An 18495-nucleotide genomic window follows, 5' to 3' on the forward strand; every position below is an offset into this window, starting at 1 on the left:
AATAGATAGTAAGGAATACTCTTAAAAGGGTCCTGTGTGTGAATGGGCAGGGTGAATAAAGAAGGGATAATATTGTGTATTATATCATGATGCATGTTCCATTTAATTGTTAGGAGTGAGTTTGGGCTCACAAAGCACAAAGCATGCTTAGCTGGTGTAGAAGGATGTTCTCTGGCTTAGCTTGCTCCAGACACCGCTCTGGATGTTATATCAAATGCTTTTTTAATAACTTTTTGTAGGGGGATACAGTATGGGTAAATGAAGGTGGTATAGAATGTAATCTCATCCCCCAAGGAGTTGCAGCTGATCTAATTTCCAAAGATTAGGAGCAGGCCTGATGTTAACAGACCACACCTGTAGCCAATAAGAACAGTGGTATAAAAGAGTGGATTGGGGGGCTCTGGAGTCAGATGGCTGCTGCAAGGACCCGGAATTGTCAGTGCTTAGAGGAGCTGCCTGTGGGAGACATTGAGGAGGTAAGAAACTCTGGTGATGTGGAATCCTTGTGCTATAATGATAATAGAACTCTTGCTATGTAAGACAGCAACTTTTTCTTTCCCTTCTGAAAAATGTCTCATTTAGAATCTAGATGAAATCTTGCATTAAAGCAAAAGCTGTTGGCCAAGGTTACAACTCTGATAAGACCCTCAGAAGTGATTTGGGGATGTCCACCACTAACCTACTTCAACCCTCACTTCCAGCACAGACATTAGACTGGAGTTCAACTCATGGATGCTAAATTATTCAAGTCTATCTTTCTTCAGATAATAAGACAGGCCAAAGTACAACCTTCAAACTCTGCCTTGCCTCACAACCACAGTGAGCTTCCCCCCAGAGTACCAGGCAGGCAGGAGAAGCACAGAAGTTTATGGGTCTTTGCTTTTGCAGTTCAATCTGGCAACTGAAGCAAGAGTAAGGAGTACAGCTGTGCAAAGTGCATTGTAATCTTGTTTGCAGAGCTCAGGAGTGCATTTCTGTAACCAGCTATGTTAAACACAGCAAGAATGCTTTCCCACTGTATGGATTTTACTCCAATGAGCTAAAGCTTCAGGGCCTCAGAAATCAGGAGAGGGAACCCTAAATATTTTACAGAGCTCTATTCTTTGTGGGAAAAACCCCTTAATTTTGTGATTTCTAGTGAGAAGCGTTTGGTCAATTACTTTTATTACCATCTGTTCTGAAATTGGAGAGAAAAAAAATTGTTTCTTGGGGAAATAGTTTCTGTTTTCTAAATTCCATATTTGATTAAAATAAGCATTTGATGAAGATAATGTTTTCGATTTTGGGTCCCTAATATTACAAACAATACTGAAATTTTGTGATAGAGGATTTTTAACTGATTTACTTAAGATGCTTTAGGTGTTGTTGTTTGGGTTTTGGGGGGAGGGGGTTTGTTAGGTGTTCTTCAGCATGTCTTTCCTAAATTCCCTTTTCTTCAGGTTCCTAATTCTGTCATAGCAGGACATCAACTACAGCAGATTACCTTTTTTCATTAGGAGTTTCAGAAGATATTTCTATATTAATCTTAATTTTCATTATTTTCATTAAGGGTCAAATTTTCTAGGACAAGACCTATTGTCCCAGTAAAAGCTTTCTCTGGGACAGCCTAAAGAACATCCTGAGCAAGATGCCTCAGGTTTGTTATATATATTTATATGTGGTCTTCAGTCTAAGCATTTGGCAGAGATTTAGATGTGGTGTGATGATAAAAGGGTTTAAAGAAAAGAATAAAACGGACGTCTTCCCTCCTGCCCGCTGCGGGCGCAGGGTTTTTTAAGTGTTTCGCCTTTGTGACAGGAAGTCGTAGCGTTCCTCCCCTCTCGTGCCGCGGGCAAACAAAGCCCACGGCCTGGGGCAGCGCTCCTGCGCCGCGGGGAGGCTCCGGCGCCGCTGCTCGCGGCCGGGAGGCGCCGCCGGCCCCGGGCGCGCTCGGAGCGGGCGCAGCCCCGCGTTCCGCGGAGCCCGGGGCGCTCCGGAGCCAGCGGGGCAGGCAGGGGCCGGGCCGGGCGGGCCCCCGGCTGCTGACGGCGGCTTCTGCAGCTCCTCGGCCTCCCCGGGCTGGGCAAAGGTTGGCGCGGCTCCCAACGAGTCCAAGGGTTGCGCTCGTCTGGGGAGGCTCGAGATTCCTGCAGCTGGGCAGGCGAGAGACGAGCGAGCGTCTGCAGGTTTGTGCTGCCTTTCTTAAAAGCACAGGAATTTGGAAGGCCAAGCAGAAAGATTTAATCTGCTTTACCGTTATGATTTACTAAATTAATTCTTGCCTTTTGCAGGCACAAATTGAAGAACCCCTGATCAGGGATTCAACAACTCTGCTCCTGAGGGAGACATTCCTACCTATCAACAATACCAGGTTAGGCTGCTGCTAGAAATGAGAATAAAAGCTTTCCTTTATGTCTGCTCTTCAGAACAGATTGAGTGCATCTCTCTATCAGTCTTTCTGTGGAGGGGTTGCAGCCTAAGTATTTGATAAGCTATGATGTCAGAAACCTGAGCTGGCACAGGGGGTTGGTTTTCTTTGCTTGTTTAATAAATGAAGGAAAGTTCTCCAGTAGCTGAATGCATTTTGTTGCAGTAATTACTCCTTCTGGTGTCAGAATACAGATCAGATCATCCAGCTTTTCTTTTTCTCCTAGAGACACAATGTCTTCTGGAAATGACTGTCAACCCCAGACCTTGACCAAACCCACTTTTGATGAGAGAGAGGCAGCTGAATTGGTTGACAGGGTATTTGGATTGAAGGTATCTTGGATCAGGTCACTCCCCAGCTATGATGATCAGAACTTCCATGTGCGTGTCTCAGCTGAAGGTGCTGATGAGTATGTCCTCAAAATCACCAATTCAGAAGACAGCCAGGAGCCTGACCTCATTGAAGTGCAGACCCAGGCCATGATGTTTCTCAGTGCTGAAGGCTTCCCTTCAGCTACTCCTTACCTGACAAAAGATGGTAACATAATGTCTCTGGAATCGGGAGGTGAGCCACTGTGGGCACCTGTCCTGCCCCGCTCTCACCCTTAGCTCGCCATATGGCAGACTGTATGTATGCTAAAGGGAACTCTGGGCTTGTGTTTGAGTACTGGGGATATGCATCAGGTGACCTGTATTCCAGCCATAATAGTCCAAAGTTAAAATATCAGAAGCAAAGTAACTCAGAGAGAGTAATAATTAACTGGGAAAACACTTGGGAAAACACTTCAGCTTAAGGAATTGGAGAAAACGTTTATCTGACATGTGTCCACACACAGGAAAAGTTAAAAATGCCTCATTGACTACGTGCTGCTTGAAATTATTGCCTTCAGAGAGGTGTAAAATACAGTTCTAGCCCATCTCTGAAGCCAGAATAAGTTGCTCTAATAGTGCTTGGAAGAAAAATTGTGTTGGCATTTAGCTTTTACTGTCACTGTAACTTCTGAACAACATTTGGGATTCCTGAGACCTGTTCTGCTGCAAAACTTTATGTGGGTGTGTGCGGGCACTGGAGCAACCCTGCTTGGTGCCGAGTTTTTCTCAGCACAGATTTTTTTAAAGTGTGTTAAGGTTTGTACATTATTACACAACATTCTGGTAAATCAAATCTTTGCATTTTTATGAGCTACATCTGATAACTTCTACACTGGGATAGACCTTTTTTGCCTCTTGCATTAACTGTTACTCAGCACACAGCAGAGTGACTGACTGCATCTCTCCTTGTCAGGTATTGAACTTGGGAGCAAGAAGTTCATGGTCAGACTGCTGACTTACCTGCCAGGTACACCAGTAGCAAAAATCACTACCAATGCTCAGATTCTGTATGAGATTGGGAGGCTCGCTGCCAGCGTGGATAAAGTGCTCTCAGAGGTGAGTTCTCATGCTCTAGCCTCACACTTCTCTCTCAGTCCATGTCTCTGCAGCATTTGCTCACGTGCTTGCTGCCAGCTTTCACACCTGCAAAATGCAAGTTGGTGACTGCAGATGTCAGTGACTCATGGCTCAGGTGCCAGCCTCCAAGCTGGCTAAAGCCTTTCCCCCAGTACATGGCAAGTGACATGGTACTGCTGATCCTTCTGCAATGCATTTTTGTACCACGAATAGGGAGATAAAGAGTTTTCTTTTATATATGCAAAGCTCACCTGTTAATGTTTCAAACCTGGCAAATAAAGGAGAATGAACCCTAGGGTGTTCAAATTAGAAGAACAGAACACCAAGCTTGTTTTAAAGGATTTTTGTGTAGTGCTCAACTGGCTGATCTATTATTTTGAATTCCTTTTGACTTGCTAACTTCTCTTCATTAGCACTGTGACCATTTCACATTAGTACCCTCCCTGCTGTGCCAGCAGAGATCTTCTCATTTGCACCACTTCCATTTGCACCACTTCCACTCAGTCTTAATGCAAACGAAGTTCTTTACTCTGTAGTTACACAGGATAATAAAGCTGATTAATCAGCCAGTACTGAGTTTGATGCATGAAAGACCTCATATTACTTATTAACCTTTCATTAACCTTTCCTTCTCATGTTCAGGCTACCAGCTCCAGACAGTTATGAAATGTGAATTTCCAGTTCTACTAAGCACATTCTTAAATTACAAGAGCATTTTCAATTGTGAAAGATAACTTACTGTTGCCTTCTGATACACTGGTCACACTCTTAAAATGTGATTAGAACAAGTTAGTCTCAAAATATGCTGTGACTGATCCTGCTAAGGAGGAAGTAGTTACTGAGAAGAAACTCTGATAGAAAAGGCTCTTTATTCCCTTAACACATGGATTATCATCCACCAAGGTGGTTTAGGCTTGGTCCTGTTCTGTACTTGTTCATACACCATCAACTTTTGACTCTCATTTAGTGACCTTTAAGAGCTTTAATTTCAAACATAGTTATTGTACCCTTTTTCTTTAAAGGAAGCCAGCTACTCTTGTGGGAAGTTGTGTTTTTTTTTTTAAATTTTCCCTATGCAGTGATGCAGTCTGGCCCAGAGGTCACCTTAATAAGCATTTGAGGAGTCCAAGATAAGCATGGGGTGTGTAGTGGGAGAGATGCTTTTCCTCTTTGAATGTCACTTTCCAAACCATCCCTTCCATTTGCTAGGGAGAGAGGGGTTAAGGACCTTGTATGTTTGAAGCAGTGAGGCCTGGATGTACAAAAGCAAATTTTCATAAGCATAAAGCCATGGTCAGCGTCTCCATAAACTGCTGTGCTCCGGATTTTCCACACACCAGCTGTTCCTAAGGCTTGTCCCCCAAAGGTCCCACCTTTAAAAGCACAGAGTGTGCCTGCTCCCAGCATGCTGGCAGGTTTTGTGTCTCTGGTGCTCCCACAGCTTTCTGCAGCACCAGCTGTGTAGGCTGAGCTCTGCCAGAGTGGGACTCTGGCCTTGGCAGGGGCTCAAAGTTGCTTCTCTTAGGTCACCCTATGGACAGTTAACAGCATTTTTAGATTATTGAAATGACAAATGACTTTAGGTAACCTTTGTACCTAAAATATGGGGGAAAACCATCCAGGCTGTATGTAGATATTAAGATGCTTGCTTTAATCATTCTTCAGGTTATTCTTGATATAAAACAACAGTCCAACTCATGGTACTTTTGAGTGAGTCTTTTTAGAAACCTGTTAAAATTAATAGGGGTTTTGAATCAAGCCCTTTAATCATATAGTCTGCAATTTTTCTTATGCCTATATTATTGTGTGCTTTTTCCAAAGAAATTCCAGCATCCATCAGTAAAAAGTCTGCATCGAGGTCAGTTCATTTGGAATCTGGCAAATGTTCCTCTTCTAGATCAGTACATTTATGCCTTGGGCCAGAACAAATACCGTGCAGTGGTGGAGCAAGTTATTGAGCAGTTCAAAGGCAAAGTAATACCCAAGCTAAGCAGTTTCCGAGCCTGTGAGTATTTTATTCTCATTGTAATTATGTTGAACTGAAACACAGAAATTTCATACAGGAGTTTGGCTCTGTAGAGAAGGAAAACAAAACCAGCAAAAAAAGTAAATCTCTTTTCCCTAGCCTAGACATGGACACAGCAGTAAGCCAAGAGGAATGTTCTGTCCAGTCAGGGTCAGTTCTTTATTTTTCTGATGAGTTTCCTCCCAGTTACATTTATGATTTTCATGCTGTTATATCAGCTGACTAAATAGATATGGAGTGCAGTGCTACCTTTCATAAAGGCCCAAATAAGTACTTAATCCAAAATTTGGAATTCAAATGCCATTGATATTGATGATGATGTTCTATAGTTTGTGAACACGCAGTGCATTGCAGATCACAGCAGCCTGGAGCGCCATCCCCTAACGCTCCCTCTTGTCCCCTGCTGTCGGTCATCTGGCAGCGCAGCAGAGCTTCACAGGAAACAGTAAAGGTGTGACAGGCAGCACTTGATGCTGCAGGGGACTAGTGTGGTTTTGTAGCTGAGTGTTAGTTTGACAGGCATCTTCCCAAAGCTGTTTCAGCTATTTAATAATTATGAAATACTGTTTCTATTTCTTCTGTGTTTAGGTATCAATCATGGAGACCTTAATGACCACAACATTCTAGTAGACTCCTGTTCTGCTTCCCTGGAGAATCCCCAGTACAGAGTGTCTGGCATCCTGGACTTCAGCGACATGAGTTATGGATATTATGTGTTTGAGGTTGCGATAGCCATCATGTACATGATGATTGAGAGCCCAGACCCTCTGAGTGTTGGGGGACATGTTCTCGCAGGGTTTGAGAGCATCCTGCCGCTCACTGCTGAGGAGAGAGGTGCCCTCTTTCTCCTGGTGAGTGGGAGGTTTGCACAGTCCCTCGTCATCGCTGCCCACACAGCTCTTCTGTACCCAGAGAACAAGGAGTACCTCACAATCACGGCAAAAACTGGCTGGAAACACTTAATGACAATGTTCGAGGTGGGCCAGGAAGCTGTGGAGAAGAAGTGGTTTGAGACTGCCCAGGCGTACACGCACCACGCACCTGCCCCGTAGGTCCGCGGCTGCTGAGGTACCGGGGGTGACACCGCACTGAATAAAGCAATAAAGGCGGCGCTGTCTGAGCTGGATGGGGCGCGTCCGGGGGCAGGGCGGGACCCCGGGAGAGAAAACCCCGGCTCATTTCCCCGGGAGAGAAAACCATTACCGCCCCCACGGCGCGTACAGGGGCCTGGTCATTACCGCCCTCACAGCGGGGGGAGGGTATACGTGACCATTTTGCACCCTCATGGCAGGAGCCGGGCTCTTTCCCGCCCTCACGGCAGGGGTGTACTGTGACCGTTACCGGCCTTCACGCCGGGGGTGTGCTGTGACCGTTACCGGCCCTCACGCCGGGGGTGTGCTGTGACCGTTACCGGCCCTCACGCCGGGGGTGTGCTGTGACCGTTACCGGCCCTCACGCCGGGGGTGTGCTGTGACCGTTACCGGCCCTCACGCCGGGGGTGTGCTGTGACCGTTACCGGCCCTCACGCCGGGGGTGTGCTGTGACTGTTACCGGCCCTCACGCCGGGACGCGGTGTGACCATTACCTGCCCTCGCACGGCGGGCGGGGCCGTTTCCCGCCCCTTTCGGCGGAGCCCGGCCACCCGCACGTGACACTGCGGGCCGCGCGCGCCAGCGCCGCCCCCGGCGGCAGGAAAGGGCGCAGGCCCCGCCTCAGGCTGGCACGCGGCACCGCGCAGGCGCGGCGGCCATTTCCGACGCGGCGGTGAAGGTTCGGGCGCGGCCGCAGCGCCCGGTTCTTGCCCGCCGGCTGGGCCTCGCCGCCCCCCGCCCGGCCCAGCGGTTGCCTCCGGCCCGCCGTGAGTGAAGACGGGCGGCGGGTGGGCGGTGGGGCGCGGGACGCATCTCTGCGCGCCGCGGGAGGCGGCGCGGCCCTCGCGTTCTGCGTTCACCCTCGCGCTGAGGATGACTGTGCAGTGCGGGCGCGGGTGGCAGCGCCCCCTGGGGCCATGCCGGGTGCGCTCGGTGCCGGTTCCCGGTTCACGTGCCCTGTGCTCTCTTGCAGGCCCGGTGCCGGTTCCCGTGCCCCGTGCTCTCCTGCCGGCGCGCTGCCCTCTGCCCCTGGCGCGTCGCCAGCACCATGGTGAGTGAGCCGCCTTCCCTGGAGCTTTGCTGAGCCGCGGGTGCTGCCGAGTCACGGCCCGGGCGGGGGCGGCGGTCACACTGCAGGGGCCGGGCTGCGGGCACCAGTGACCAGCCTGAGGTCACCGAATGGCTGGGTCTGTTATATAGGGGCTTTATGGCGTTGGTGACAAGAGACTGGTGATACTTACTGAGCTATTCCTTTTACAGTCTCGAAGATATGACTCCAGAACTACAATATTTTCTCCAGAAGGTATTTTTTTAACCCGACCCTTTCAAGTCAACTCTAACTGTTCTGTCTTCTCACAACTATCAAAACACTTGCACAAAGGGGGTTGTTAGTAGCGTGTTTCTCTCTGAATATGAATTACAGATATCATATTTGCCTACACCCAGTTCTGTATGGACAGCAAGGGTCCAAAGTGGACACTTTCAAATTCATTCTGATTGAAGCAATAATGAGACTGAGTCCCATTAGTGAATAGTATCATGTGCCGTGTTTTTGAAATAACCATTTATCTCTCATTTGAGCATGGTTAGATTTTGTCACTGTCCCCTGAGAATGGATAATGTCCTGCGGGTGCAGTCACGCCTTTCCTTGTTATTCTTGCACATGCTGAAACAAGTACGTACAAGCCATGTTTTCTTACTTCTTGGATGGGAAGAACCCAAGAAATCCAGTATAAAATATTTTGTTTATTTAAAATTTATCTTGGGTTATTCTACTACAGCACAGAGTTCTTTAATTTTTTTGGTTTTTTTAATAGAAGGGTTTTTTTTTTATAGAAAGGTGGGTTTGTTTGGTTTTTTTATAGAAAGGATTTTTTTCCCCAGTGGGCCATGTCCAGTATTACCTTATTTTCCTTCTCTGATTCCTTCCTCCTTTTCAGCCAGTTAATTTACAATTGACTGGTAAGAGACTGAAGAAGTAGATGGGACAATGAGCACTTGTCAAATTCTTGTAACTTTCAGTCACCTTGTGCGGTTGGTCTTGTTCAGTGTCATTTTTTGATGACAGGAGTTGCAATCGTTCCCCAGGTCGCCTGTACCAGGTCGAGTATGCCATGGAGGCCATTGGCCACGCAGGCACTTGCCTGGGAATTCTAGCAAACGATGGAGTCCTGCTGGCAGCAGAGCGGCGCAACATTCACAAGCTTCTCGATGAAGTGTTTTTCTCAGAGAAAATATACAAACTTAATGAGTAAGTTGAAATGGTGATTATATGTCCTGTGATGTTATTAACAGCAAAGTGCTGATTAGCACATAACCTGGTCTTATTTTATTTGAAGTGTTGATAATCTTTTTGTTTGGTGTTTTAGACAAGTATGACTATTCTGTCGTTGTTCACTTTAGTAGTTCCCCTTCTAAAGTAGAAGTATTGCTGGGTGTTTTTATATCTCCAGGAGAATTTTCTAGTTGGAATAGCCTGTTTGTTGGTACTACACCATACAAGGTAATGGTACTGTAGCAGTTAAGAAAACTGGGAAGTCTCAGCTTTACAAAATACCATTGGAGGGCAGAATAAGGAGTGCACACAAAAATCACCCTGCTATTTCAGCTCCTTTTCCACATCTGTTTTTCTTTGGTGGCTCAAAAAGTCTGAGGTAACTGGGTAAAATGTGCCTTAGGCTTCTTTGCCACAGTTATAGCAAAGATGAAATGTCTGTCTATTACCATTTTCATTCTAGCTCCTGGAAGTTAAATTTGTGATGTCAGAGCAAAGAGTTTTATGGATTATGCTTTTTTGTTGCAAGGGAGGTAGAGCTTCATCCTTGACAAAAGCTGCAAAGGAATACATAGTTTTCTATCCTGTCTGCCTCCCATTCCATGTTGATCTTGAAAGCACCTGGGATGGTAGGAAGAACTGGATTTTCAAGGAGGCAGTGTAACAGCACACTGGAGTAGTCACCTAGAACGGCCCTTCCATCTTTTGGAAAATTCTTAATTTCAAAATCTTTTTTGTGTAGCAAAAGGTTTGCAGCGTATCAGATTGAGCTAAAGAGATACTAAATTGAGATCCAACAAAACAATCAAGGATTGAAGTGCTTATTTTTGTTAGGGCCCTACCAAGACCTTGAAGTTTCACAGATGCCACGTGTCAGCCAATGGCTCCCACTGCAGGCCTGTCACGTCTGTGTGCTTCCTTCAGTGTTGAGGTGTGCTGTGGCAGGTGGCCTCCTGAGAGGCACCTGTACACATGTGCCTGATGGCTCTTGTAAAACCCCTCAGAACTTGATCATCCTTGGCATGACCCTCTTCTCAGAACTGTATGGATAACTGACATACTGACTTGCTGACTTTGGCTGTCCACCTCTGCTCTTAGCAAATGGTTACTGATATTTTTGGTGCACCCTGAAGGTAGGAGCTGATGAACCCATTTTGTATGGCAGCAGTGTAGCTTTGATGAGAAAAGCCCAACAGCAGGTGCTCTGCTTGAACCTCTGTCTGAAGATGTGAGTTGGTTGGTTGGAGATTGACAGGAATTCAGTTAATTTGTATGCTTTTCTTGCAGGGATATGGCGTGCAGCGTTGCAGGAATAACTTCAGATGCCAATGTTCTAACAAATGAGCTGAGGCTGATTGCACAGAGGTAGGTCTGCTGACAGCTAACATGGTTTTACTCACCTGTGCTGCCACATTCAGCTCTCTTTATGCAGTAGATCAGAATGAATATGCATTTAGTAGATCAGAAATAGGCTGAAATAGAACAGCTGGATCACAGATACTCTTAACTTGGGAACTCCTTTCCTCTTAAATGTTGTGCAGGATATGATCAGCAAAACAAGTTTTGAAAACTGTTTTTTTCTCCTCTTTGATATTAGGTATTTGTTACAGTATCAAGAGCCCATTCCTTGTGAACAACTAGTAACAGCTCTGTGTGATATCAAGCAGGCTTATACACAGTTTGGAGGTAATGAAGTGTGATGAATCATTGTGTTACTAAATGTCTCAAGAACAATTCTCTTACATAATGTGAAGGATCTAAGTCTGTGGACAGTTCTACTGAATTCCCTGAAAAACTTCTACTTAGGAAAAAAATAGCCTAATTTAAGAGGGAATGGGTAGTCATGGTTACTGATTTTTGCTTCTGAGGCTTCTACTTTTTATGGCTTGGGAAATTGATGGCTGAGATGCTGGCTCATTGCATAGAATGCCTTGGGTGCTCTTGCATTTAATGAATGCCATCAGAAGACCAGACGAGAATTGTTTAGGCAACCTTTCAACATTTTGAGCCCATCCAGCATAATGACACAATGAATGAAAAACAAGGCTGTATGTAGGGGTATCAGTGGCTCAAGCAGCATGTTAGAAAATGATATTGTAAGGAGTGTTCCTTAGTATGTGAACTGATGATTCTGTTGTTTCATTGTTTTACATATATGTAGTGAGAATTACCTTTTAAATTACCTGGCTTTTGACATTGCTAAGTTAAATGCTTTAACAGCTAAGCTACATACTTGAAATACTACATTTTGATTTAAAGTCCTGAGATAGTAAATTACAATTTGTGGAGACACAAATGAACTGCTTTTAAGGTTAAATGGAATAAATCTCTGCTGCCTTCCCCTCCACGACTTAGAAGGAAATGCTGGCGTGCTTATCTCAAGCAACAGAAGTACAGAACTGTGTTAAACCCTAGTTCACAGGAATAGATTGAAAAATGAAATCAAAGAAAATAATTGTAACTCATGACCAATCTTGTTACTAAATTTAGGTTGCTAATAGCCTTCTTTTCAACAGGAAAACGTCCTTTTGGTGTTTCATTGCTCTATATTGGCTGGGATAAGCATTATGGATTTCAGCTGTACCAAAGTGATCCTAGTGGAAATTATGGAGGGTGGAAAGCCACATGCATTGGGAATAATAGTGCTGTAAGTTCTGGGTTTTTTCTTCTCAAAAAGACAAGTTAAAAGGTGTAAATTGTACTGTATTAATTAAGCTGAGTTGTTAATTATTAATGCAGGAGAGATTTACAGGTAATTGTAGGAATGCTGCTGTTAACTCATGTGTTAGTATTATCTGGCAAAACCCCACACCCTGGCTGTGTGGTTGACTGCCCAAAGTTTTAATTTCTGTGAAATTTACAGGCAGCTGTGTCAATGCTGAAGCAAGACTACAAAGAAGGGGAAATGACCTTAAAGACTGCCCTGGCATTGGCCATTAAGGTTCTAAACAAGACCATGGATGTCAGCAAGCTCTCTGCTGAGAAAGGTGAGCGTTCTCCACACGGGATGGCACCTTCTGCTTAAACAAAGGGAGTGTGAGTGCACATATTCCAGATGTGGCTCACTGGAGTGTTAGTTGTCACAAGAAGTGTTTTCAGAAGATGCAGCAGTTCTCAGCCTTAGCCTGAGAGGCATTCAGCTAGCTTAGTGCAGGCTGCTGGGCCGTGTGGGCCAGCTCCAGAGGCTAGGCTGCAGCTTGGGGATTGGAATGCCTGCGTGTCGGGGAGCAGAGCCCTGAGAGGAGCTGCCCTGCTGCTGTGCTGTGCTGTGCTGTGCTGCAGCAGGGAGCTGGGGGTGATGCCTGCAGCCAGGCTGCCTGGCACACGGAGCTTTGGAGCCTTCTGCCTCACTGTCTCTTGTAATCTCAAACCTTGCCCTGCTGATGATTGCTCTGCCTAAACGCTGCTGTCTGTTCCATGTGTTTCAGTTGAAATTGCAACACTGACAAGAGAGAACGGAAAGACAGTAATAAGGGTTCTGAAGCAAAAGGAGGTGGAACAATTGATAAAACAACATGAGGAGGAGGAAGCAAAAGCTGAACGTGAAAAGAAGGAGAAAGAACAAAAAGAGAAGGATAAATAGAATATGAAATCAAGTGTTCTCTAGATAATAAAGGACCTGCTTCAGCAAAAGATAATCTGGATTTTTGTGCTGTAGAAGCCTTGCAGCTGTGCCATGGAGGACCCAGAAGTACTTTTGATGAACCAGGTCCTTAGTCATCATTTAGATAATTAGTTTACTGCTCCTTACATTGACCAATAATTGCTTTAATTCTTGAACACTCTTTCTTTCATCTTCTATTTTTTATTATGGAATAAAATTTAAGAAGAATAGTGATGGGTGTCTTTATTTCCTCAGTAATGCCTGGATATGCACAGTCTTGAGGAATTTAATTGCTTTAAACCATTAAAACAAGGTATATGCTAGTTGGTAAAGAACAAATATGGTGTTAGAATTGTTAGAATTTTGTGTGTATGTGTGGGTTTTCCTTTAAAGGTAGTGAAAAGAGCTCCTAAGTTTGAAAAGTCATTTCACAAATACAGAATTAAAGTGTGCTGGCATGCCAAGTTTTAGTTTTGGCCTATTTTGTTCTATAGCAGGCTCTGTCAAACTGATGGTCTTGCAAGCAGTAGTGTTATAAAAATGCCCTGTAGCAAATGTGTTCAGTTTATCATAGCCTTCACAAGTGCATGTGTTTTCTAAGGAATTAATCATACAACACTAGTTATATTCACACAAACTAGAAAGACATTTGCAAAGGCCATGTGAAAATGCTTTATCTTGTCAAAGTACAAATAGGTAAGTAAAATAGTGCATGATTTTTAGGCCATGTTGACTACTTCACATTTTATCCTGAAAGGAAATGAAGATGTTTTATGTTTAGTTGAGTGTTACTGATACTTCCCCAGTGAATTTGATTCCTTTCTCTGACACACCAGTCAAAAAAACTACCCAGTTAACCACCAATTAATTGCATTCATTAGGAATCAGTCATTTTTGTCCAGCTTGCCCCTCTACTGAAGGCAAAAAAGTATGATTGTCAGATTAGCAAAAATCTCTTCTACTTCTGAAAAAAAAAGGGATCAGGAGTGAACAAAAGAAAAAGTTACTGAAAATTGCTGTGCACCCAATTCAGATATCAAAAGCAAAGTGAAAAGCCTGAATGCTTAAAAGTGAGGCCTTGCTGAATTTCAAACCATAACAGCAGTGATCCAGCCCCTTTGTGCCCACCCTGCATTGTATTGATCTTGTAAGGTTGGTTTGGTTTTCTTACCCCAAAGGATAACTGATGGATACAGGATTTAATATGACCATTTAAAGAAACAGGGTGAATCCATCCAGTGTTTTGTTGGTTTAATCCATCTCAGACATTTTTGACTAAAATGTACTTTGTCAACATGGCCAGAAATGACCCTTCCTCCTGACTATAAACCCATTTTTGAATTCACTGCTGGAAGAGTCACTGTGGAGAACAGAGGGAAGGAATCTGACTCAAGATGTCTGTGCTGCAGCTTGTGTAGTTGTCCTGCACTCACTGGCAGCCTCTGTTCAGAGAGGGGGAGGCTGTGGGCTCTCTGCAGGACCTGCTTGGTCATTCTCTAAGCCTTGGTGCAGCCCAATTGCTTTAGTCTTTAGCACTGAACTTGGACAGCACTTTGTTAATACTCAAATTTGATAGCTGATGAAAGTTTACTGACTTATTTACACCTTGTGCAACAGTAGGTCTTCCAAATAACAATACAGGAATGCTATTTCATGTAACAAGTCCTGAGTAGTTGCAGACAACATGCAATGGGTAATATTTAATCTCCATTATAAAGGATTGTATAAATACCTCAAGCTCTATTTTATGTAAAAATTCAGTGCTTGATCTTTCTATTTTTTGATACCATGAATGCAATATATCAGCATCTTTTGCAGATTTCTGGATTGCTGATGATGGTTATACAAGTACTTGGAAAATGCTCTAAAAGCAGCAATGCCAAAATGGAGTTTTTTCTCACTTCTCAAAGATTACTTGCAACAATATATGATAGATTCCAGCAATGCTTTCTGTCTTCTGGGAAAGTGTTAGTGCATCTGAGATTGTGTCATCAGTGTATATAGTTCATAAAAGGCAGTTTGTTTAGTGTAATAGTGTAAGTATTATCAGGTATCTTAGAATATAGACTTAGTAAAATATTTTTCTTAGAAGCATTCTTTTCTAAAAAAATGGGGATAACTCAAATATGCATATTTTGGTTGAAAGAATGGCCAATATCATTTTCTTGCCAAACATGGCATCATTTGCTGGTAAAGGAGAACTTTTTAAATACTGTAATAATAAAAAGTTGGAATGACTTTAATAAATGTATTGAAGCATTGTAATAAGTTTTAAAAGATCTATTTATTTAAAGGTTTTGTTTGCACAAAGTGGAAGAAATATTGTCTAATACTTCTTGAGTATAATCTTTGAACAGTAATTACCAGTTTAATTTAAAAAACCATCATCTCTCCTGAGTGCCATTAATAGCTGATTGTGAGCTGAGCCTCAGTACTGCCTTGGAATAGGCAAGTAACTCTAGCTGGCAGTCATGTCCAAGATGTACAGCCAAGTTCTCCTAACCAAAATTTAATTTGGGATTAGTTTCTGCATTTGAGCCTAGGGCAGTAAGCAGATGCTGGAGATCTTTCTTTATTAGAATCTTCCTGAGCCATCTGGACACTAATGCAAGTTTCTTTCCTGTTCTTCCTAGAAATAAGAGCAGTGTTTGACTGCATTGGCCTGTTGTATTGATTCTGGCTTTGTGTGTTTAAAAAAAAAAAAAATTAAAAAAAAATCACCACCAACTGTGCCTTTTCTGGGAGTGGTTTGGGGATAAGTCGTAAGAACAGAAAAATGATTCTGGCGATACATTTGAGGTATCTTTGCTAATCAAAATGATCTTCCTGTTCTTTGTATGTTTTTTTTGGTGTACGTAGTGTTTACATAGAGTTTACAGTGTAATACATAAGTATTTAAAATATTTAGCTATTGCTGTGGATTTAATGTTATTTTAAAACAAGATATTCATGTGGTGCTGTGGAAGGTGACAGATTTTTCCAGTTAGGTAGAAGTATTTACTTAATATTGTTTGCATAATAGGATGTTTGTAAACTTAAAAAACTGGTTAGCTTATATCTCACTTGAGTGCATGATAGAACTTGTTAGGGCAAATATGCAAATATTCACAAATAGATTGTCCTAAGAAATTGTAATGTGGTTTGTTATTCTAAGTAGTTTAAGAGATAATGAAACTACTGCTTCTCCAATAATTACCTGTGGTGTCTCTTGCATCTGTCAGTGTTTAAAAATAGTTAGCTTGTTTTCTAGGTGACTGTATTCTGTTCAAATAAAGTCAAATTAACTTCCAAGACTGCTTCTTATATGACCTCCTTTAGGTATGCTTCCCTCTTCATCCAAATATTTTACTTGTCAGTTACAAAAGCACCTGAATTAAGAGACAACAAAAAACTCCTGATGTTAAATTTGACAGCTGCTTCTGGTTTCGTATGTATTTCCAAGGTAATTATTTATTCTTTCTCTTCATAACCTTAAATAAGGAAAATTTAAATAAAGTGTATGAAAATTTAATCAAATGTGTTGTGAAAATGAATATAATTATTGAAAGGTGTTCAGTGGTTTCAGAGGCCTCAGGACTGAGATACATGGATAACACTGCTCAGTATACAAGACATGTAAGTCCAAGAAGCTGGTGCACTCAAATACTTCATACATGAGAGAAATTGTTTCGTTTTAGACTGGTGAAGATCCTAAGACTTATTTAAATGTTTCATTTTCTTTAAAGAGTGTTTCCTGCTATGTTCTTCTGTAGTAAAAATGATCCTAATTTTCAAGTTTTAATTGCAGTTATCTCTACTACAATATGAAAACCCACTGAAGTTTACCCAATCTGGATCTAAGAGTACCATTCACTGGCTTTAATCTGGAGAAAATTCAGCTTCACAAAGTTTTTAGAACATTTCTCATTTTACAAATAGAATTGAGCAGCTGGCTATTTTTATCCGGGTTTAATTTGGCATTTGGCTTTCCAGTTAAACTATTCTTCAGTGCACAGTAAAAGCTGCCATCAGCCAATTTATTGCAGATTCTCAGAGTGTGCTTTAGCAGGGACCTTCAGATGTCACCTCCTGCTGACAAGGGTCCTTTGAAAGACAGCATTACTCATGTAATTGTTTAGGCTTTCACTTAATGGTAAATAGTAAACTTAATATGCTGCTGATACTATTGACATTCTGCTCCAAGTTCAAAGCAGCAGGAAAAAACATCTACTTATTTATAACTAGTGTTTTCTAAACCAGTAATAATACAACATAATTAACATGGGCCAGATGATGCTACATAAAATATTTAGCAAAATGTTAGGCATGTAACCCAGACAGTTTAATCCTTTTATATCCCACAGCATCTGTTTTGCCTAGTTAGGACCCAGCTGCACACAAATCCACAGTTATGTAATAAAACCAGTTTCCTATGTCCTGCACGTTCTAGTGGCAGCCATGTTCAACATTGGTAACAACACACTATGGCTCTAAAATGCATCAGCTGCACTGCTCAGAAATACAGATTTTACCTGATAATCTCATGTTAGGAACACCAGGTGCAGTGTGGTAGTGAACCAGCTTCCATCAAAACTACAGAGTTGCAATTTCAGTACAAATATTGCCCAGTAATTCTTGAAGCACTCAGAAAATAGCAGAACTAGAGTGTCACCAAAAAAAAAAAAAAAGTGAGTGTTTGTGCCCTGTTTTGGGCTAAAATATATTTTTCATTTACTATAAAATCTTGAGTTGACAACTGCATATACATTAAGCATTTCAAAATAAGAGCATGCTGCATCCTTTACACAAATATTTTGACTGTAGAAGATATGTCATATACAAATGGATTCTTAATATATAAAATGACCATATTTACTGCAGAGCATTCAAATCAATACAGCCTATCACTAGAAGTGTGCTGGAAGAAACTCCTGTGTAAGCAGCCTTTTGTGTGTGCTTGTACAGCCTGCACAGACGTGCACAACCCAAATATGGCTGCAGGAAAAGATAATACAGAAAAACATGGGGCTAAAAATTAAGAAAGGGATTGAAATGCTCCAGTATTCTGTTTTGGTCATTGAAAAGATTCACTGTTTACACAGAGACATGCAGTTTTTCTGTAAAATAAACAACTGGTATAAAAGAATTTTGAAAATCAACAACATGATTAATGAAATTGCTGTTTGGGTAGGGCTCATTTTAGAAAGGTATAAAGTTGCTAAAATTATTTGAGTTAAATAAGGACTATTTTCCTGAGGAATGTGGTATCTAGCACTTTTCATGTACAAGCTGATTAACACAGTAAAGTCATTTAGCCCTTCCACGTCTTTTCTCTCTATGAAATACTAAACACTGTCTTAGATGTAAAAAATGTGTTATTGCCAGCTGCTTCTATTTTTTTGGCAATGTGTACACTATAAATTTCCATTAAGATGATTTAGGAAAAATCACTGATTAAATTTCACAATGTGTGTGTTGGAAGTTGTCTTTTGTAATAGATTTTATTTATCTGATACAGAAAAAAGTGGTGTTTTGTACTGAGTATTTATTATATATGTTGTATATCTGTAATATACCTAAAGACGTGGAAATATCCTATGTCTTTTTAGCTTGCATTAGTTTATCTATTTTAGATTAAAAGTTCCAAAATATTCTAAATTAGAAA

General features: G+C 42.3%; 2 protein-coding genes across 3 annotated transcripts; both read left to right on the plus strand.

The window, feature by feature from the left end:
• The first annotated feature begins 129 nt into the window (after positions 1–129).
• On the plus strand, positions 130–6933 carry HYKK (hydroxylysine kinase). Of its 2 annotated transcripts, none has more exons than XM_054641865.2 (6): positions 130–476; positions 2271–2350; positions 2634–2971; positions 3692–3834; positions 5677–5860; positions 6470–6933. In XM_054641865.2, the coding sequence occupies exons 1-6, from the start codon at positions 411–413 to the stop codon at positions 6931–6933; spliced, it is 1275 nt and encodes a 424-aa protein (XP_054497840.2). In that variant the 5' UTR covers positions 130–410. The 2 variants fall into 2 exon arrangements, with proteins under 2 accessions (XP_054497840.2, XP_054497842.2); XM_054641867.2 differs by lacking the exon at positions 130–476 and adding an exon at positions 1573–2165.
• Positions 6934–7681: 748 nt separating this feature from the next.
• PSMA4 (proteasome 20S subunit alpha 4) lies at positions 7682–16142 on the plus strand. The gene is made up of 9 exons (XM_054641869.2): positions 7682–7739; positions 7946–8023; positions 8233–8275; positions 9061–9223; positions 10535–10612; positions 10845–10933; positions 11764–11894; positions 12111–12234; positions 12676–16142. The coding sequence occupies exons 2-9, from the start codon at positions 8021–8023 to the stop codon at positions 12828–12830; spliced, it is 786 nt and encodes a 261-aa protein (XP_054497844.1). The 5' UTR covers positions 7682–7739; positions 7946–8020; the 3' UTR covers positions 12831–16142.
• The last annotated feature ends 2353 nt before the right edge of the window (positions 16143–18495 follow it).

The sequence above is a fragment of the Agelaius phoeniceus genome, chromosome 13, assembly GCF_051311805.1.
Source record: "Agelaius phoeniceus isolate bAgePho1 chromosome 13, bAgePho1.hap1, whole genome shotgun sequence".
NCBI lineage: Eukaryota > Metazoa > Chordata > Aves > Passeriformes > Icteridae > Agelaius > Agelaius phoeniceus.